At 36.9% G+C, this 23,204-nt stretch overlaps 1 protein-coding gene across 4 annotated transcripts in view; it reads left to right on the top strand.

Annotated features, from left to right (window-relative positions):
• Positions 1-23,204, top strand: part of STXBP5L (syntaxin binding protein 5 like) — a 193,460-nt gene that overhangs the window by 147,845 nt on the left and 22,411 nt on the right. For 2 of the 4 annotated variants that reach the window (XM_032193394.1, XM_032193376.1), the window contains one exon: positions 4,109-4,174. The exons of 1 other annotated variant lie outside the window; for it this stretch is intronic. In XM_032193394.1, coding sequence (XP_032049285.1) covers positions 4,109-4,174 — 66 coding nt within the window. Of the gene's footprint in view, positions 1-4,108; positions 4,175-11,153; positions 11,205-23,204 lie in introns of all 4 variants that reach the window. One more of the 4 variants, XM_032193386.1, reaches the window with a different exon arrangement.

Genomic DNA, 23,204 nt, shown 5'->3' with positions numbered 1-23,204 from the left:
AGGAGGGCCAACCATGTCCTGGGGTGCATCATGAACAACATTGCTAGTTGGTCGTGGGAAGTGATGGTCCCCCTCTACTCTGCATTTGTGTGGCCTCAGCTTGATTACTATGTTCAGGTTTGTGTGCCACAGTGTAAGAAAGATATAAAACTCTTAGAGAGTGTCCAAAGGAGGGCAACAAAGGTGGTAAAGGGTCTGGAGAGGAAGACGTATGAGGAGCAGCTGAGGTCATTTGGATTGTTTAGCCTGGAAAAGAGGAGACTGAGGGGAGGCCTCATAAAGGTCTACAACTTTGTCAGGAGGGGAAGTGGGGAGGCAGGCACTGATCAGTCCTCTCTGGTGATGAGCAGTAAGACCCAAGGGAACAACTTGAAGCTGTGACAGGAGAGGTTCAGGCTGGATATCAGGAAAAGGGTTTTCACCAAGAAAGTGTTTAGGCACTGGAACAAGCTCCCCATGGCAGTGGTCATGGCATCAAGCCTGATGGAGTTCAAGAAGTATTTGGACAGTGCTCTCATACACATGATCTGATTTTTATTTATTTATGTATTTTGGGTGGTCCTTGGGGGACCCAGGAGTTGGACTCAATGATCCTTGTGGGTCCCTTCCAACTTCTATGATTCTATAATATGGTAGTTCCGTGTGAAGACAATGGATTAAGATAACATTGAGTTTACTTATTGGCTCATGAATATTAGAATTTGCTTATAATTTATTAATGTTTAATTAAAGATATGGCTATGGATTTTTAAGTAAATTATGTCTGAATTGTGAAATTACAGAGATCAAAATTTTTAAAGTAAAATTATTTTAAATAGAGTTCATAAAAGCTTTTTCATACTAGACAGTGCACTTTCAATCCCTTACTAATGTTTCTGGTTCTTTATTAAAAAGGAGATGGAAACCAGTAAACTTTGAAAAGTGTCTGTGTGATGCCATTAAAATTGATTTATGCTTCATAAGGTATATTTAGATATTGCATAAGTTTCATGTTTATAAATTCTTCAAAGCAAAAAATCAACTTCATTATAATGTCAACAGGTACATCTTCTCACAGATGGTTCTTTAAATTCCCAATCTCAATTATTTGCCTTTAGTTTTGCTGGCATGTTCTTGATCTACCTGGACTCAAATTTTGCTGGTTATTTTTGCTAAAATTAGCTAAAATACCTTGGGACACAGATTGGGCCTACAGAACTTCAAAGCAAGAAGTGAACTTGTGGGTTTTTTTTAATGCAACAGCAAGTAGCTGTTGTAGCCTCTCAAAGATTCAAGGGAAACTGAGCTGTGTGGAAATGCTTGCTGGTGAGGAATTATTAAAAAGATTTAACATGGTTTCCTTATAAAGGAAATGACAGTAGAAAATAAGCACTGGTACATAGAAGAGCTTGAGTACTTCCTTTCTTATCTCAAAGGGAGACAAATGACAACATTTAATGGAATCAAAGGTAACAAATTAAAAATTGAAAAACGTGTTTATTCCTTTCAGTGAATGATTTGATTGTGCAAGTCATTGTCAGATAATATCTTTGGGATTGTTAATTTAGTGAGATTAAAAGAAACTTTGAATAATGAGTAGAACTCAATGTTTCTAAGAAAGAAAGATTTATGGCAGGGCAAAATCTGCAAGCGTCAGTTCTTAAACAAATCTAAGTGTCCAAGAGAGACTAAGACAGCATGCTTGTGGAGGGCATGTAAATCCCCACACTAAGCATAAGTGGTATTATTGCACTTTTTTTGTTTGTTTGTTTTAAGCATATGCTGGTGGACATTATTAGAGATTATAGTGTTCTGACAACTAGTCTAGATCTGTAGAGAAGTTTGCATTCACCACTCTAAAATGCCATAATATGAAATGCCTCTTTACTGTAGTAAGCTGTTGAACTGTTGCCAAGCATAAAAAGCTTATGGTATTCTCACAGTAGTTACTATTTGTTTTTCAGAACAGTGGTGTATTTGGCACATTTCCTACATAAATCAGTGGCACCATAATGTGGCTTGAGCTATAATACTGTCTCTTTGAACTCACAAAAAAAGGAATTTTATTTAGAATTAAGTATGACCTAGGATTTGGCATTGTAACTGTAACCAATAGTAACTCAGTGTAATTTTGAAGGATTTTGTTAATGATAACGTCATAGCCATAGTCTTAAGTTTTTAAAACTCCAACATTGCATTTAGAAAAGAATCAGATTTTAATATTTAATTTTATTTATATGAGGCCTCTGATATATTAATGAACCAAACTTGCACTATACCTTGCAGAAACTTCTGCTGCAAAAATCAAATGCCCCAAATCTGCAGGTACGTACAGAGCCAACAAAGTGAGGTGTAAGATTTGCACTAAGAAAGATACACATAGAGAGGCTCCCTGAATGCTTGCAGTTCCTGAATTCTGTTGCAATTCCAAAAGTAACTAGATTCAACTGATTACAATATAAAATTCTGCCACAGATTCTAAATTGAATCAAAAATTATTCAACTAAATTTTTTTGAAATACATTTTTGGGGGTTTTGACATTATTGAGGTCTCTTCCAACCTAGAAATTCTGTGATTAATATCTGGATTGTGATTTTCTTTCATTTAAGAGTCAGGAGCAAATATGGTATTACTACTTGACAGGCCAAACTGATGCAGTGTTCTTAATGGTTTTCTAGCAGTGGCATAGCTTAGCTAGTGGTGGCAGCTTTTTATTCTGCCTATCAGACTCTGGATATTCCAAATTTCTCAGAGCAGTTCAAAATTACACTGTAACAAGAATACCTGTATATCCATTGAGATCCCATTGTTTTTAATACAAAGAGATCTTCTATGGTACCAGACTTCAATGACTGAATGGTACCAGAGTTTTCTTTTATTTTTTTAAAACAAGTGTCTAGATGGATTTTAGAGGTGAAGTCCCTGAAGTTTAATGTCCAGAAGCCATACAAAATTAAAAACATATCATGTGGCAGGACTGGTGCCAGATTAAAGCATACTGAAAGGTCCAGATAGGACGTTTGACTTCCAGGATACATCAACATCAGCAGTGTGTGTAAACACACTGTCAGTACTACAGTGATGTGCATCTGAATGTGGGCTAATGCTCACTAGACTCTATGACTTGAGTGCTGTGAGTGTAGCTGCTAGCAGATGGATGTCTGGTGCTCGGCTGTCTGCCAGTCTGAAGCAGCCTATGGCATGAAGTGTCAGACCTCCTTGTCACAAGTGATTCAGGGCACAGGGCACGATGGGTTACATATGAAGAGCATGTTTGAATAGGTATGGCCATGCCCAGCTCACCACTCAACAGTTAGCCCGTGGTAAAGGGTAGCACAAGACACGCCCAGAAGGCATGTTCAAACTCATCTATGCAATCTGTGCTAAAAATGGGTCTTAGCTTGATCACAGACACGAGACCAAGCTTAAGCAGTATAAACTCAGCTTACATTACTTTCTGCTTGCTGCTGTTCTCCGTGGTAGACTGCTGAACATGAGTTCCTCACAAATCTTTATAAACAATGTATTAAGGTACCTTGTCAAAAAACTGCTTCGTATATTCAGACAGCATTACCATCACCATGTGCTCTTTAAAATGAGCTATCTTGTGTGAATTCATACAAAAGATCCTGATATTGTAGTGGTGATATTCTTGTATTCACTTTCTTCTTTCACCAGTACTATGTTTTTTTTCATCCTTCCCCACCCTGTTTTATGGTTTCCATCGTGCATTCCACAGCACGTGAAAGGATAGAGGTGATTCCATGTCAGTTGGACAGGGAAGACTGAGTTTGATTTACATTGCAGACATTTAAATTTTAAACTATATTTACTTGTTTTGGGCCATTAGGTAAAGTGACTCTTTATAGCCTGAGGCATTTGGGAAAACAAATTTGAGCTAACATGAGGTGTGATTTTTTTTTAATTTTATTTTTATTTTTTTAAAGCAGACCTAAATTTCTGTAGTGACAGCCTGAAAACTGCAGTTATTCTGAAATAGATATTTCCCTCACATTTCACACCATTCCGTTCTCCAAATTGACTTTAGAGTGTAGAATATCATCAGCCGAGAAAGTTGAAGCATTCCCTGTTAGATTGTAACTTAACTTTTTAACTCCATTTTTTCAGGCCTGACTGAACTCAGTGACAGTCCAGTTTCCCTGGAGCTAGAGCGTTGCAAGTCTCCCACTTCAGGTAAAGGTGATGGCTTCTCTTCCTGCAGTCTGTATAAGCCACTCATGTCATACATCACTGTGTTTCATTAATCCCTAAGAAGTGAAGTGTATAGTCACAGTTCTGAAGAGAAGAATTTACTGGAAAAGTGCTTATTATATAGCACAATGAAACTCAGTCTGTTCATTTAAAGAAAAGTTATTTGTACGTGGTGCAACTTGAGGTGAAGAGTATGTAAACACTGGAATAGTCAACATTGTGCAGGTATATCCCATGTCTCAAATGGACTCAGCATTTTTATTAGAGACTTGTTTCTGTTTTCCTAAAAGGCTTTGTCTTTTTTTTTTTTTTTTTAATGGAGTCCCTATAATTTATATATATATATATATATATTATCCATATGTGCACATAGATAAGTTATTTGAAAAGTAGCAATATGGAGCTGATAAATTTTAACTATTAGAGCCTGCCAGCACCTAAGTGCTGTAATTTACAATAGAAACATAACCTCAAATAAAAATATAAGTTTATCAACTGTTTTAACCCTGCAGTGAGATCCCAGCAATTTAAAAATTTATAAATGTTTCCCATCTTACCCGTAGTCCTTCAGAATATGGAGTTCAGCACATTCCTAGAGATTTTTTCTGCAAGTGCCTAGTCTGCATTGATCTCTTTAATGTGAGTTCACTGTCTTAAACTTCATTGCTTAGAGCTGTTTTAGGTAGTTGACTTCTAGGTTTGATAGAAAATAAGCAGGGGTAGCTGTGATGCATTCATTTTGTTTGTGGTATGCATATCACACTTCTTTACCTTGTAGTTTGGTAAGTATTGGTTAGATGTTTTTCCTTAGTTATGGTAACAAATTCCCACAAATATGCCATTCAAATCCTTTTTTATCACATATTTTACTTTAACAGGACACTTTCACTTTGAATGTAGCCCAGTAATTACTAGCTGACAAAAATCTGAAAGTAGTTTCCATGATACATCAAGAACTAAAACAAAAATAGTTGTTCTGAAATAAAGACATATTTCCTTGTTGTAGTTTAAACCCAGATGTTGTAGACATGGAAATATTGAAGTTCTATAATAATATTGGTATAACACTAGGAGCTCAAACTCTTGAGCTTGGCCTCAGAAACTTGCCATAAGGGATTTAAAAAAAAAAAAAAAAAAAAAAAAGATAGACCAGTATAATTAGACCATTTATCACCCAGATCACTGCGATTCAGCTTTTTGATCTTCTCTCCAAAGACATGCCAAAAACTCTTTTTACTGAAAACTAAGAGATCACTGACTTGGTAAACATATGTGCATATGCTTAATTTTAAAATTATGAGTGAACCTTATAGCATCTTACATTTTCTGCAGTTAAAATTGATGTTTTCGTTCTGCTATTGATCCAAAATACCTAATTTAGATACATTTCAGTTAATTTGTTCTGCAATTTCTTCTGCTTTTCTGTTTCTGAGAACATTCACTGGGGAAACTGACAAATTTATGAATGTTTCCTATTTTAGCCTATCATGTTGTTTTCCAAGCCTCGAGTCTTTAAAATGTGAAATCAGGTGCAATTTGTAGGCAGTAAATGTTACAGAATTAACCGCTGTTTAAAATAGAAATTACTTTTACTGTGACTGATAGTTATTTATTTTTTAAATGAATGCGAAACTAAAAAAAAAAAAAAAAAAATTGCTCTGGCATACCTACTATAAAACTAGTCAAAACTCAAAATAAACACCTGGAGTAGCTGACCTCAAAAGTGTGACCTCCAAGAACCTGTGAGTGAAACTACCTTATGCTTATCAGCACAGCCTCACAGCCACATCACTCTTTGCACTGATTAACATTTCTACCTCATATAATAAATCTGTATAGTTACGGATTCACTTGACAGGATCTTTTTACCTCTACTCTTGCCTTTGATCTCTTTAAAGATCATGGCACACAAGCTCCATAATGGAATTGTGCTGCACTCTGCAGAGTGCCATGATGTCTGTGTTTGTAAAATCAGCCACCGTGTATTTTTATTAAAGATAGGCCAAGGCTTTATCCTTGATATTTAGAAGAAACAGAAGGAACAGTTGTGTGCTGAGTCAAATGATTCAAGTTGCTGCCCAATGAGGTTCTCACTGGGTATGTCTACATCACCAGGTGACAGAGTTGCAATAACAAAAGGAATGCTTTGAGTAGTTTCATTTCTCTAGAGTTACTATGAGGCTTTGTAAGTCCTCATAGTATAAATGGTAACCCAATGCTGGAGTTAATTATTATATAATGTATTACAAAACAGTACCCATACCAGTAATATTTAGCTTTATTTTTATCATCCAATTAAGGAAATATTATAAATGGGCTTCTAGGAATATAGGTTTTCTGTGCCTTGTTTCTTTAACCGTTTATATGCAGGTTCATACTGAAGCATGTAGTTGAAAACACACTGAGCAGTAGGAAATGTATCTCTGACAGGCCATTTCACTTCATTGTGTAAGATGCAATGGATTATTTAGACTTCTTTCAAAGACTAGATGGAAATAATTTCATCAGTCCATGTACAGGAGAGTGACCTCTAAACTGTGTTTTAAAATGGAAGTTCTTTTTTGTTTATTCTTAAGAAATCACCTTCATGTTGGCAGCTTATATCCCAAATACATTTAAGACTATAGGTCTTAGAGAAGGCAGAGTAAAGACTTCCACAATTGATTTCCAAGAGCTTTGGAACGGGTGCCTAATGGCAGGTATACTAGTTCTTATGACTTCGAAGTGTTACAGTCTTGATTTATTCCACTGGTTATATGAGCTGGGTTTGGGCCCATGCCATGTCAACCTCCCATTTTCCTAAATGAAATGTTTTTATATAGTTTAGTTTCAAGAAGAATATGACTAAGTTTCTAACAGTCATTCTTTTCTACCTCTTGGGTAACTGCGAAGTAGCTGAAGAGATTTGACTCAGTTTGAGAATTACTTTCTTGTCTTCTGCAAGGATATGTATGTTTCAGAACTTTGTGTGTGTGAAAACAATGTAATTCATTTTGCAACTTGATTATTGATGACACCGCCAGCATAACGATTTCTATTTATTTACATTAAATTAAAAAGAATGCTTATTAGTCAGAAAGCAAATTAAACATTAAAGAGATCCTAGAACACAAGATGCATTTTATCACTCTTCCAATATGTGAAGACGTTTCAGATCAGATAAATTAATGCTTGCTTAAGATCTTGAGAAAGGATGTGTTTGTCAGGAATTAGCAAGGAACAGGGAGCACTATGAACTGGTAGAGGGTAAGAAATTGAGAGTTGGGCCGTGGTGTGGGGCTCAAGAGGAGCAGCAGGGCAGCCCGCCCTGCAGCCTGGGGGTTTGAGGGGGCCTGAGCTCAATGTTGGGGAGTGGCAGGGGTCAGCAGCTCCCTATGGGCCACAGAGATAGGAGCTAAATGAGGGAGCAGGGCAGCTCTGGGAAGGGTGAGCAGGGCCAAATACAGCCCAGGATTGCCAGGCAGGTCCAGGTGAAGATGTCAGTCCATGAGTCTGGGTCCAAATCAGCAGGATAGTGGCCAGGTACGGGTATGGCTGATGTGGTAGGAGCTGTAGCTCAGCAAGAGCTAGGCTCAGCCAGAAAGCAGCTCCCTGGGAAAAGCACAGCACTGTCTGAGGGTGCTTCACCTGAGCCCACCAAAGGAAAGGGGCAGTCCCAAGTTGGCTCTTAGCCCCAGAAGCCAAACATCCATGGTCTGTGTATGTTATATGAGTGGGTATCTAAATATTCATCTCTTAAATCCGTGTTTTAGCAGTGAAGGACAGGGACAGATATTCCAAAGCGTTTTGGAGCCAAAAGCTGAGTACCAGAAAGGAGCTCTATAAAATCACCTTCATTTTGAATAATCTTTTCTCTGACTACACTCATGCTGGGGGAGACACACCACCAAATGTCATAGCTCCAAGGGCATGCTTGTTCGGGTTGGTTGTGCCTTGGTGTTTTCATTGAAAGACTGATAGGAACCATTTGGCTACAAGGTGGGATGTATTCTGGTCAGGGGGGCTGGGTCCTCAGTTTAGCTAGCTGCCAGATCTTACCTATTAACTCTGTGCCTCTTTCTCATCCTGTTTTTAGATATTTTTAAACAGCCCAACTTAGGCTTTTGAGCAGGGACTTTCCTGACATCTGTCTTACCTTGCACTGTGGTACTACAATTTTTGCTGGCTGCCTCCGGTATGAATGTAAAGACGTAAAGGTAACAAAGAGCTCTGCTAGCCTCTTGAGCTAGCAAAAGGCTGGCTTCTCTACTTCGTTCATAAATTAGAAGAGTTTTCAAAAGCTCATTCTCAGCAAGCTGCATGGTCATAATGGTCATACTATTCATGATCCTCCTTTATTTTGAATGTAGAGATAATAAAATATACATACTTTAGGAATTAAAAATTGGTTGCATACTAATATCTCCATTCTGATCAATTTATCATTAAAACATTAGTTTTATTCCCCCCCAAAAAAAAAAGAAAAAAGAAAAAAGGCAGTATTATGCACAGGGTTTTTTGTTTGGTTTGGTTTGGTTTTTGTTTGTTTGTTTGCTTTCTTCAGTAAAGCACAAAAACAATCAACTCCATCTTTTGTCTTTACTCTCAGAGGTCTGGTTTGCTGACAGTGTGTCTTAGCACAATCATGTCCTACACCAAAAAATTCCATATTTGTTGGTGGAAATGGTGGTAGGAGTAACTTCTGGGATTCCCCAACTACACTTACTTCATTTCCAAATTCTGTGTGTCTCCTTTCTACTTTTGCCCCCTACTCACCATGTTCCCTACCATACAGGACCAGCAAGCCCATGCCTCTGTTTTTCCTATTTTTTCCCAATATTGGGATGCCTACAATGTCCTTGTACCCGTAGTCCAGCTCATCAGATCTTTACTCCCTTTCCCAGCTTCAGTCCCTTGAGCATCCTGAGCCTGTTAGACTGCAGCATTCAGTATGGTATGCCTATTTTATCTGCAAGCAGCTGCAGAAGCTCTCAGATTGAGCCTTTTTAGGGTCCTTTGAGGGAATCAGAGGGAGCTTTCTTTGCACCTTGTGCAAATAATTGGGAACTATATCTGCAGTCTTCCAGTCCATACATAAATACCACAGTTTGGGAATAGCTGTGGCATATAAAACAGAATGTTGTACAGGAATAGCTGCAATATTGAAATAATAGAGCTTAAACTACCTCTTTATAAAGCTCAAAGCCTCTGATGCTAGCACTAATAAGGCTCCCTTAGTGTTAAATGCAGCTAGGCTTTATACCTCTGAAATATCCCAGTGTAGATTCTAGTCTGTTAGTAAAGTGTCCTACAACCTTCCATTGGTGTTAGTAATCCTTTTTTCAGAGGTGTTGTTGAGCCAGAGCTTGTCCTTTCCTTAAAGCAAAAGGGGATCACATCATAAGTGCTGCTTCTTTCTCTATTAGAAAAACACTGAGTTTGTGGAGCAGTGACCTCTGTTCTCAGTCTGAAAGTGTATGACAGCTCTCCAGGTAAACAGAATGTTTTCAAAGCTTTGTGGTTGGCCTTTGTATGAGTGCCTAAAATGGAAGCACAGGCTAAGACTTGGTATTGAAATTATTTTCCAAGATTTTAATGTTGGTTTGATCTGAAGAGATCTCACCTTATTCTAAAACATCTGTTTAAAGTCACAGCTAGAAATGTGTTACTGGGGGGGGGGGGGCGAGGGGGGTTGTGCTGCTTCTACTGATACCAAAAGGCTGCTCGAGAGGCTGAAGGGCTCCCATACTCTTCTCCAAGGGCTCAAAAACAACAGCAAAGGAAAAAAATAAAAAGAGCGAGGGAGTGAAACACTAGCATAGGTGCCAGCTGATATTTTCCTGTGCCACATTGCAGGTTTTATAGTGATGACATTGCAACAGAGATTCTTTCAGGGGCTCTGTGACTTGAAATGGTAAGTGGCTGTTGTAGGCATCCTTCTGACCTAAAACCTTACTAAATAGGAGTTAACAAAGGACTCGTTCCTTATGTTCACATGTCCCAGTGTTCCTGCCACTGTCATACTTATGATGTGGGACTTTTTTTTATTATTATTTTTCAGAATTACAGTAGTTAGCTGACAGATACTTCATTGTTTACTACTAATAACAGACAGTATACATAAGGGGCAAAAGCTAGAAAACAATGTGAAAAAAAATGATTGCAAACAAAACAAAAGAACCATATTGGAAATTAAGTCCTCTGAATTAATAATAAAAGATTTCTTAAGACATTCTTTTAACAAGTTTAATACCATTTTGACTGATACAAGACATGCTTCATTTTAGTTCTTTGGTGTTCATTGTTTAAAAATGTGCTCATGTGTAAGGAAATGAAAACATTTTTGAAAAGAAATTAAATCATAGTTTTGTTGTGTATTTGGAACACAACAGATAATTAAATCTTCAGCAAATTGAGTGCAATATTTTGACGTCTAGATAAAACTGCATTGTATCCTGAAGCTGCTGTATTTCGTTTCTGTGCAATGTCTTTTCTGTAATATGTACAGTAATGTGGTTTGTCTCCATTACCTATACAATATGCCTTCTTTTTTGAATGATATCTCGAGTATGATGTCATTAGATAACTTCATTGCAACCTCTTAATAAATTGGTTTCCAGTTGTTTAATATTTGTGATATGCTGCATAACCAGCATTTGCAATATTTGCCTAAATCTTATTTGTTTTAATCATTCCTGTCATCACAAGGTAAGATATTGCAGCATACAGCCAAAGCTATGTAGAACACTATTCATTTCTTGAGAGCTGGAGTAATGTTTTTTCCAGTGCTTTTTTGTTTAGTTACATTTATTTTTCTGAATGGGTTACATGAAAAAAATTAAACCATAATTCTGCTGATAAAAAAAAAAAAGCTACAAACTTTCAGCATGGTATTAACCAGAAGATGGCATGTTGTTTTCCCTCACTCCTTTTTCTTTATTAATTATTAACAACTGCCTTTCTCCTTTTTCTGTTTTTTCAGTTAAAGGATCAAGAAAGTTAAGTCTGCCAACAGATCTTAAGACTGATCTTGGTACGGTAGGCGAAAGCCAACAGTTTTAAACTTCCTTACATTCATTGGCAAAACATTTTACCAACTGATCCATGAGTTAACACAATAACCTTGGAGGCTTTGTCTGAAAAGGCTTTCTAAAAACCACCTATTAACCCATACAGTTCTGTTGGCAGCTCTCAGCATTTTGCTTGTTTAATATTCATTTATTTTATGTAGACACGTTTTGCTAATCATTACACACTGTGTGTGTAATATTTTGTTATGAAGTGGTTCCAGAACTTTTGACACACTTGAAGCATTATAACTGGTTGTCAGTTATGTTTTTCTCTGCCTTTAACACCCAATGCATGCGCTAGTCTATTTCTTTATTTAACATACAACTTCCGTGCCATGGCAGTAATAAGATAGTTGAACGTGTATATTTTATGGTGGTTTTGAGCTCTGCAGACGTCAGATCAAAAATCACTCATTTCTGTCTCAGACTTAGCTAACTGTTAAGTATGCTGTCATAACCTTTTTCTCAATCCTTCTTCAATTTTTCAGTGGAAAAGCATAGTAAGTGAAAGCAGAAGGTTCACCTCAGAAAACCTAAAATGAAATTAATATCTTGCATAACCCAAAAATGTTTGGGGCAGATCATGCCCTTTTAAATATTCACATAAACATAATCACTCCTGGCATTTGGGGCGGAGTGTATGGTTAACAAAAAGATTTTTATAATTATTTTTAAATATTCTCAGTATCAAGGAGTCCTTTTTGATTTTGCTGTCATGGGAAGTTTCTCATGTAAGATGACTGAAAAAGCTGTGTAGCCATGTCACATCGCTTTGAATGTCTTTTTAGAGATAGATATTAAAGATGGATCACATTCTTACATAATGCAGCTGAACTTAATTTCTGTCACTAGGAATCTTGTGCATGTATAAACCAATGTAACACTGTTCCCCAAGGCAAAAGTCAGGGTAATAAACATGTCTTCTACATTATAAATTACGGAAGAATTTAGAAAACTGCTAATAGCTCCTGATAACGGTTAAGTAAATAAATGCTGCAAGATCACTGGGAAATCCAGTCCAGATTATGCAGATTTCAGTGTACAGAGTGAATTAGTTGAAATAATTTACTCCATCATTAACAGTAATTTTTGACATACTAGGAATGTAGGAATACACCCCAAAAAATGGAGTGGAAAATTATAGTACCAATTCTCTAGAGATTTAAAAGGAGCGACGGAGGCAGCTGTAGACCTGTAAAATGATTTTTATCACTAAATAAATGGGCAGCTATTAAGAGTGAAGGTGAATATGTAGAGAACTAGAATAGCCATAGAGTAGGATCTAAGGCTAAACTATGTTCCATACGTTGGACTTTGCTTTCTTAGTATTATATTAAAAAGATCATTTTGAAGGACACATAGCATGAAATACATATGTATTATGTTAGCACATCTGAAAGATTTGAAGCATAACCCAAGAAAAAGATAAATTTAATGTGTAAAAGACTGGAATTAGAGGTATTTAGCAAAACAAGAAATAAATTTACATAACTAGAAGCGGTGAGGGCTTTAATATATAACATGAGAATGAATAATAAGATTTTATTCTGGTCAACATCTTGAGATACAACTTTCAAGTTACATGTCAGAGGAAAAAAATGCCTTACCCACAGCTTTCTGGCAGTCATGCTGGGAGCTGGACAATGTTGTAAGCATTGCCTAGAATATACTGAAAAACTGAAGGCAGTTTTATGTTTAAAAAATAATAATAATTAAAAAGGCACAAGGATTGGGAAGCAGGACAGCAATGTACAAAGAAAAACTGTAAATTCAACCTATGAGTATAAGAAGCATGAAGATCCATCCTAAGTATGACAGATGTAGGGAATTCTGAAGATGAATGGAGTTGTTATGGTTTAAATTGGACAGCAGCTGAGTACTACACAGGCATTCACTCTCTTCCATGACCTCTGAAGTGGGATGGGTGAGAGAATCAAAAAAGGTAAAAACACAAGAACTCATTGGTTGAGATAAGGACATAAGAACAAGAAAAAAAAAGTGATGCATAACACAGTTGCTCACCATCAGCCGACCAATGCCCATCTCATCCCCAAGCAGTGCCAGCCCCGACAGTTTTACTATTGAGCATGACACCATCTGGTACAGGATGTCCCTTTGGCCATTTGGGGACAGCTGTCCTGGTTCTGTGCCCTCCCAGCTCCTTGTGCATCCCCAGCCCCCTCGCTGGCAGGGCAGCAGGAGAAGCTGCAAAGTCCTTGACTCAGTGCAAGCACTGCTCTGCAACAACTAGAACATTGGTGTGTTATCAGCTTTATTCTTATCCTAAATCTAAAATATGGCACCATACCAGCCAGTAGGAAGAAAATTAACTCTATCCCAGCTGAAACCAGGACAGGAATGTATAATCATATCCTTGATTTCAACAGCCCTGTTTCTACCATTCCTCCAATTACCCATTCTCATTATTTTTGAATAATGTAGAACAAGTTCAAAATAACCTAAAAACAAACAGAAGACAGTTTGTTTCAACATCCTGCAGGAACTGGTAGAGCTCCTTTAATTTCAAAAATTTCTTACAGAATGGGAGGTATTACCAAATTTTCACTTAAGCATTTGTTTGTTGTTACTACTACAGTTATTGGGTACTCTGTATTCCTATGATCAGGAAGCCTGATAGATTGCTAAGGATGAAGCATGTGGAAGCAGCATTCAATGTATAAGTTGCCCATTACTCATGGCTAATCAACTGCAGAAAGCAGCTTTTTTTTTTTTTTTTTAAAAAAAGGGGGGGGGAAGGGAAGGGGAGAATAAAAAAAAAAAAGAAACAAAACAAAAAGCTTGTTTTACTTCTGCTTCATGACTCTCTTAGAAGGGCAGAAGATTCCTGTTAATTATTCTGGTCATTAAAACTGTGCTGAATTGTAGATAGCTTATTTTGCAACTGGCTGGAAAGCCTTTTTTTAATGTAAGGAGCTAAATTTAAATGAGAGTTCCTGGAAAAGGTGATAAATAATGTCTACATTTCGTTTGCATCTGTTCCAAAATGTCCTGGCTACACTGGTAGAGCTTATTAGGGATTATTTATCCACTGCTGCTTGTTGTCTGAGATTGTACCTATAGTCTTAATATTCAGGGGATAACAATGCTGTCTGGCCCATGCTTGTATTACAGGTACTGCAGTCACCACTTTCAAATGGTAAGATGTTGCACATCCATCCTGTTGGCTCTGGCTCACAGGTTTTTCTGATACATTGCCTGCTTTCAGCACCAACTGCAGCTAATTGGGAAATACATTATCATTTGGCAGCTTACAGTTCTGCTCCCTTGTTAGGATGTGGTTCGTGTAATGTCCTTGCTTTCACTTTGTTTTGAATTAAAATAGTAGAGGTTAAATCTATTTCATGTGGAGGTGCTACCGCTGCTCGCACTAGCTTAGAGGGTTGTTTTCTAGTATTTAAAGGAATAATATGACTGAGGGTGTCTAGTTAAACCTTGTCAGGATTTTCATGATTTAAAGGTATGCTGGGACTCTGCATTGACCTTTGTATGACTGGTAACTTAGCTGACCTCAATATCTTTTTATTTTGAGGTAGTGACTATTATCTATCATGGCTGAGGAACTTGTCATATCTGTGGATACCATACCTCCATACAGAAATGTGGGAACATGTCATATATGGAGAGACATTATAACTTCTTGATAGTTTTAGCTACTGCAAATCTGTAACCCAAATGGTGATTTGGATTGTCTAGAAGGAAGAAGTAATGTTGTTGCGTATACCGTACAGTTTCTCTATTAGTCTTCAGATGCAGCTCAGAATGGCAGTGTCTTTATTTTGAAACCTAATGCTGTTTCCCAAAAGTTTTCTGAAAAGATAATCTATGTTTCCATGGACTGTTGCAGCGAAATGAATTATCAGGATAACCCTAATCAAAGTGGGGAATCTGGGCTAAATATATACATGTACAATTGCTTTCATATGAAAGTTTTCAAACTTTGCTTCACCAGCCACTTTAAGCATCGGCTCGTATTTTTCTCTTATGCTCATTTCTTTAAAACCTTTTAAAGTTCCCAGGTGATCGTAGGGAGCTAGACACAAGCACCAACTAAAAATCAACAGACTCAGTGACCATCAATTTTTATTTAATTCCTCTGAACAGATGGTTTCACTGCATGAATTTATGCTATCACCTAGCCTTTAGTAGACAAAGAACAAAAGAAAATGCAAATAGAGACAGACATTTTTCTTTCCCCTAAGATGCGATCTTCAAAAGATTAATATAATTTCCCATGCTTTCTGCAGATATTTATAAGCAGTGAATGAATTCTTAACCTAGCTCAAAGATAATGTCTACCATTTTATATGGAAGTGAGAAACTAGACAAAGTACCAAATAAGCTCAAATTTTTCAAGATTTGAGAAATGTTTTCTGATGCAGAGGTCCAAAAGCTTTGATTCTGAAAGTTGTCTTCATAAAACACATTTGTAAGAGTCAGACAAAGAAGCTTTGGTTATAACTCTGTATTCTGTTTTATGCTGTGTATGTTCCACCAGGCTTGTGAAATCTGTTTGATTTTTCTTTCCTCAAAGATTTATGCATATAGTAAAGTAACTGTAGTATGAAAATATGCATCATTTGATGCCTTTGTACTTCATTAAAAGGAAAGTGTCACTTTCTGGATGCTCCTAAGCCTATGAAACAGAAGCTAGATGCCGTAAAGAAGACCTCATTTTTATTTTAAAGATTGGCAATAGCTTTACAGCAATTCCTGCTTTACCCTTTCAAAGTAGTTTACAGCAGACATCATTAGATTCATAATAGACATTGCTTTCTAGTCACTACTTCTCTCAAACTGCCTCAGTTGCCCCAGGACAAACGTCATGCATTCATCTGGCAAAATTTCAAAGCCTTTAATCTGCTTTTGCTTACTGCCTGGTTGATTTTAAGTGGAACATTCTCTACTAGTTTTTCTGGCTCTCGATTTGTAGGGTTTCTTTTCAGGGCCAAAGAACATTTGGGAAAATTCAAAATTATCATAATTTTGACTTGCTTTCCTCCTTGATCTGACATATTTAGAAAAAGCAATCCAGACATCTAGCTTTAACACTACTTTGTTTGAATTATTTGACAGTGTACATTGAAAATGATAGGTATTTTTTATGCAGAGGAACTTATGGACTGTCCAGTGTAGGTCTCCTCCTAGAAGGGCAAAGTAATTTCTGTTCACTTTTGGGTCTGAAAATACGGCTAAATTGAGGAGTCATCTGAAATCTGCTTGTAGTTAGAATTATAGCATAATTAAGGGATTTCTAGAAGTTGTCTAGGCTATAGGCCTGATCAAAGCAGGCTTGGCACTGTCCTGACCTAGCTGGTCCAGCTGAGACTTGAATGCCTCCAAGAACAGAGATTCTGCAACCCATTCTAGTTTTTGACTGCCTACACAGGAGAAAAAAAAATCTCCTAATATCTAACCAGTATTTCCGCTGTTCCAACTTGAGTCCTTTGCTGTTATTTGATCACTGTGCACATCTGAGAAGAGTCTGGCTTCATCTTCTCTGTGTACTCAGATCAGGTAGTTACAGACAGCAATAAGGTTGCAACTGAGCCTTCTCTTCTTAAGGCTGGGGGAAAAAAGTAGTTCTCAGCTTCTCCTCTTACACTGTGTGTACCAATTTCCTTATCAGGTTGGTAGACCTCTGCTGAACTCACTGCTTTATGTCAATATCTTACTTGTAGTGGGGAGACCAAAACTGTGTACAGTAGTTGAGATGCAGTCTGACAAATGCCAAAAAGAGGGGAAGAATTAATCCCTCAAGCTGCTGGCTATGCTCTCATTAATGCATTCAAGGATGTGGTTTGCCTTTTTTGCTGCAAGTTTGATCTTTGTTAAGATGAAAAACATTGTGGCTTGGACTAATGTCTTCTACTTTTACAGGAATGTTTTTAAACATTTGGCTTCCCTGCAATTTCCCATTATTGGTTTGGGATTTTAAAAGAAGTCTTTCATCTGTCAAAGGTCAAGTGTGTGACAGCAGTAGTTTCTTCCTAAATTAAGTGAGAGAAAATTTATGGTCAAGCATTTTTTAAAGATGACCGGTATTAACTGATATATTAGTACTCTGCCAGTCCAAGTAACCAGAAGGAAAAAAAAGGAACGAGAGCTGATAAGCAGGTTAACTCTGTTAACTGTCACAGCATAATTGGCATCTGTTGTGGTTGTATTTCAAATGCAGAAAGGTGCTGTGTTCTGACTTCTAATGCTTCCAGATTTAAAAAATAAAAATAAAAAAAAATTATGATGTATATTGGAGATTTAACAAGCAAGTAATCTAGAGGAAAGGTAAGTACTTAAAATTACCAAAATGCGACTGTAACTGTATAATTGGTATAGTTAAATGTAGTCATGAATGAAAAGTAGCAACATCTGTTTGTTAGCTGAAGCCACCAAATAAGCAATTAAGGTCGTCATGCTTTTAAGAGTTGATAATAACAACATGATACTCAACTGGTAGGCTAACATAATACTCACTGTTCCGAAGTTCTCTGGTTTTACTTGAAGAAGAGTTCCTTACTGAGGACTCTCAAAGGTAAGTCATTTTCCTCTGTTTTCAAGAAATGCAAACATGTGTACATTATTCTTGCATTCTGTGGTCTCTGTACTCTTTTCAGGATGTGATACTCTCAGCAGCCTTTTCAGGCCAGCGATCAAAACCTGGGGCTACACATAGACTTACCAAACCTGCCTGCACCCAAAGGTTCTCTGCAGTAATCTGATGTGGGATTAGACTCCCACAAACACTGTCATCTGTAGGCAGAGATTTAATCATGAGACAAATGGTCCTATCACCTTGTTGGGACTTAGAGCAACATCCATAGTTTTAGCAACTGTGCACAAGCAGAAGAATATTTAAAAACTAGAACTTTAAATCAGAAGTTATCTAGCATACAATCTGCTTTTGCAGCACTAAAATAAAAACGAGCAATAGTTACTAATTTATTATTTACAATAAACTGCTATCTGTCAAAAATCTACAGTGCATAAGGTTAACAAGATTGAGTTTTTGTTTTTGTTTTGTTTGTTTGTGTTTTTTAGAATTGTTTGCTGCATAAAAAAATTATGCAAACTTGTTTATATTTGGAATGGTTTATATGACAAGGTCTGTGTCTTTCTATTGAGCACTTGCATACAAATTATTTATATACGAACATCTATGGAATGGACCAATTATACTGGCATACAATCAAGAATGCTTTGGACAAAAATCAAAATTTTGCACCCCAAATAACTAGGAATAGCAGATACATAGCTTGCTAATAACGTGGCAAAACGAAATGCTACCTGCTTCATTTCTTTTCAGAGCTAATGATGTAGAAATTATTTATAACTTAGTGCGAGATGGCAAAACAAGACATAGGTCAACAACAACAAAAAATAAATCTGAGGAGTAAATAACCCTGTTGTCATTTCAGTATTTCAAGGTAAAAATTATGTCTGAAGAGATCTGTAATGTTTCTTAATGTGGGTAAGCAGAATTGAGCTTGTTGATGTTCTGCCTTTTGTTTACTGTTGTTTCAGTAATTAGATAAAGAAGCTAGCTCTAAAGAGGCATTACAAGTAAGTGAAGCAGTGCTAGCTCAATTATTTCAGATATTTTTACCTCTAGTTAACAAGAAAGATGTTGTTAATACCTGGAGAAAAAGACAAAACCTTGAAAATCATTATGACATAGCTTTTCAGGAGAATCTGGTTAGAATAGACTACAACTACATTTTTTGTAATTATCTTACACTTTGTTAATTCATATTGGATGGAAAGGTAAGTTTTGTTTAGAAAGTCTCCAGCTGATATATTCCATGCCTTATTTTTGTCCTGTTTAAGCTGAAAAAATGCTTCCAGTTCAGCTTCTTTGAAAAGGTTTAATTTTCAAAAACTGGGAATTAAAAACAGATTATTTTTTTTCAACTTGAAAACACAGTTGTGATGTTCCTAATAGGGGATATGTGGGACTAGTTGTTACCTGAGGTAGTCACTCGGTCATCCACCCTACTTGCATGTTTCAGTGTTGTCCTCTATGCAGCGCTGTATGTATAACGTTTCATGATTGTTTCAGAACAAATTCAAATTTTCTGTCTGTGTTTTCCTGTTCATTGCACAAAGCGTAGCAACAATTTCTGTTAAGTTATTGTTGAGGTACACTGAGTCCTGTCTACTTTCTGAGACAGTCAGTCCAGCAGTGTGATGTTACGTGATCACTAGAAATTCAGCAGAAGAATCTGAGGAATAGAGTTAGTTCCAAGCAGTCTGAAATTTGAGGAACTTGAGGAACTCTTCACTTCGTTCTCAGGGAACAAAGATGAATTTATTTTTAGATTTGAAATGCCAGGTTATTGAGATAAAGTTAATGTAGAGGTGATGTAACAAACAGTAATATATTCTTAGCATTCCTCATTTAGATATTGTTTATTTTGTATTTTGATTTCATTGTTTGTAACTTGGCAAAAACGTTGGTTGTGGAAGGGGCTCTATCAATGACAACATACTTAAAATACTTTGAAGTGGTTCAAAATGTGTTATTCTCTGAAAATAAAACCTGTTCACATTTCTTTCAGAAAAATGGTGATACCTGGGATCAAGTGCATTATAGGAGCCTGTTACCATAAGGGGGATACTATTCCATTACACAAGGCAGTATATTGTAAAGGCAGTGTGTTATATTCTTGAGTGTGGACCTAAATGTACTATCAATATAGTAACAGTACAATTCATCCTTACTCTTCCAACTGGAAAGGCACAACGGTAAATACATGTATGTGTTGGCAGAACATCTGCACCAATATCTTCTGCTAGGTCTCACACCTCCTCTCTTTACTGGCTGACAGAACTGCACCAAGAGGAAATTGTGATCCTGACTTTGGAATGGATTTACTTTTAAGAACAATCTGTTAAAACTTTAAGGTGTGCTCTGTGTTCTCACACCACTTTTATACAACTTTTGCTTGTGTGCAACCTTGAGACTGTCCTTCAGGCTATTTGTACAGTCATGTGAGGTCTCTTTTTTCTTGACCTAAACGTGTATCTCTTTGTTGTGTAAAGAAAAAAGCTGTTAGTCACACATAATCATTACCTAATCTCTCATTTATTGATAACACACAAAAATCCCCAAATAGAATCAGACTTTTCCTCCTTTTAACAGCGTAGAGTGTAGTCCTTAACACTTACTGAAGAAATTCTCTGGGACTTTCTCATTTTTCATGTTTTTTCTGCTCCGTATTAAAGCAGCTTTCTCTGTTCCTCTTGCCTGCTCTTTTGTTGATTACCTTATTCCAGTTGAGGAAGTTGGAACCTCCCTCAGATCATTAGTAAGAACTGGTTTTCAGCTAGTTTTTCCGTGTTAATTTATCCTTTTGTTAGAACTGAAAAACAATGATCTTTCTTACCATTTCTTTAGGTTTGTCATTTCCAGTGTAACAACTTCCTAGACAGCAACTGCAAATTCATGTTTCTCCTTTATGACTGATATTTTCAGTACATTTGGTTTTAACAGAGATTCAGCTTTTCTCTGGTCCCTTTTGCTTTTTGCAAAGGTCACCAAGTAGTTTAAAGCAGTTGTGTGACAAGGCAGGTGGTGTCTCATATATGTGTTATTGTGTATAAACTAAAATTAGCATGTCCATGTATATATAATATGCTTCAGGTCTGTGTAATACTCAGAAGAATCAGATTAAATTTGAGGCTATCCAGCAGGCTTGCTCTGTCATGTTGCACATTGCATCTCTCATAAGGCATCTCTCAGTAGTTCCATCAAGTTCACAGTAACTCATGTCTTGTAGTATGGGGTAATTTTCTATAATTACTTCCATTACTTGCGTGAGCCTTACATGTTTAAATTAACGAGCAGAATAGCTGTTCCTGAGCCCTGGCTATTTAGTTTGCTATCCACAAACAGGAGAAAAGGGTGCTGCCCAGGTAGAGTGGAGTGGCTGTCACACAGTGTGATGACTGCTTCAAGGAGAAGCTGTGCTAAGACAGCATGCCCAGATGCAGTGTATTAGTAAATCCAGGACTTGCTCCTGGGATCCAGGACCAGTAGGGAGTATAACACAAATTCCCTTGACACCATGGGGTATACTCAGATTCAGTTAAATCTCAGCTAGGATCGTGCGGTGCCAGTGGCAATGACATCTGCGGGAAGGGAGAGGAGGAGATGACAAATGCAGTTGTGGAAAGGGGTAGAAAAGAGAGAACGGCTTTTTGTGCAGTGTTTTTTTCCTAGGCAACTTATTCTATCCCTTCTACAAAATAAGAGAGATTTAGGAGCTGTTGCACTGTTGCATCAAAAGCACTGCTTTTTAAGTACAGTTAGTATCTCCATTATCAACTGGTGCTCAATACCAACTAATATTCTGATGTGAGAAAAGCCCATGACCCAATGACAAAAGCAGTGAGCCAGCAAACAAAAAAGTTTCAGTGTTGTTCTTCCTTACATGTTGAACAAAGCTGGTCTTCATAAAGTCTTTGTAAAGACTTTCTCTAGCTTTCTCTATCTGTTCTTTGGGGTGACTGGAAGACGTCTCTTATGGCAAAGGAGGATCAGGTGATTCAGGTCTCAAAAGGCTAGAAAATCATTGCAGTCATTTTGGTAAAGGGTGGTAGCGCGAGCATCCTCTTAATTTCCCTTACAAAGTACACTGTAGGAAATTACTATTGTTTTTTCCTCTCACTTTTCTTGTACACTTTTTTTTTTTCATACTATGCAGTAAGGAACCTTTTCTTAAATAGTACATAACTATTCTTCAGAAATGTTTCATATCATTGAGCTTATACCATAAAAATATGCACATAGTTCCTTTGTAAATGCATACTGGATTTATCTGCTTGATTCTTAACCTCTCAGCAAAAAATGTTGTAGTCCTACTTCCCAGAATTATATTATTTTTTTCAATGTCTTTTTTTCGTTTTTTTTTTTTTTTTTTTTTTAATTAAGGTTTGCAGAGCTGTATTGCTCCTTGATGTATAGTTGAAAAATAATATCTAATCAGAATAACAGAGCTGTGTTAAAGTATAGAAGAGTGTGTCACTGATCACTAAACTCCCCCTTTCACTCATTGTTCTAGCATTCACTAACGTTTCACCGACTTCAGTACTTGAAGGATGTCCCTGCAGCTGATTTGTTCTTTACACAGGAACTGGCTTTGCTTATTCAGAAAGACAACTAAAGGGATTTAGGTGCCCAGAAGCTGTTGATTATTTGTTTAATTTTGGCCTGTGAAAGTAAACTGAGAAAAAGCAAACGTACTAAAAGAAACAGCAGAATTTCTCTTAAAATATAGCACAGTGAATAGGGGTTGAGATGAATTGTGTCCATTCTGCACAATGTTCAGGAAAAGGGACTCATAAATACTGTTGATGTTTCTATAGAATATGATTCTTTTTTACTCTGTTATGTTCCTCACCACTTCCTAGGATCCCCCTGGAGATAATTAGATATCATGCTGAAACTCCTTCACACAAACTGAATTTTGAAGAAAGGAAGCAGCTGGATGAGGATGTATCTTTTGCTGAGGTTGAACAGTCAGCCTGTGCCCTTGAACAAAGCCCCGATCTCAAAGGACATTCTGCTGAAATATATGAATAGTTCCAGTATATTTTGGAAAATTTCCTAAATATAACTTGAATGAATCATCCACATCAGTTTGATATCTGCTGTTAGCTCAGTTAATAGCTATGTATTAAGAAACATGATGGGAATCATGAACGTTGTGTCTCCTACAGAGCTGTTTCATTATAGATACTCAGTCTTAGTATAGACACTAATTGCTTTCTAAAATATAATTCTGAACAATTCTTTCCTGTTTTGTTCATCGAGACAGAACTGCTTTCACAAGTAAAGGATATGATTTGCACGTTAGAAGACTACGTATAACAGCACACTGTATGCTGTATTCAGTATAGAATCTGTTTTATCATCTGAACGTAGAAATAACTTTTCATTGTGTACA

Source organism: Aythya fuligula, chromosome 1 (genome assembly GCF_009819795.1).
Source record: "Aythya fuligula isolate bAytFul2 chromosome 1, bAytFul2.pri, whole genome shotgun sequence".
Classification (NCBI taxonomy): Eukaryota; Metazoa; Chordata; class Aves; order Anseriformes; family Anatidae; genus Aythya; species Aythya fuligula.
This window is presented reverse-complemented; position numbering and strand designations above follow the sequence as displayed.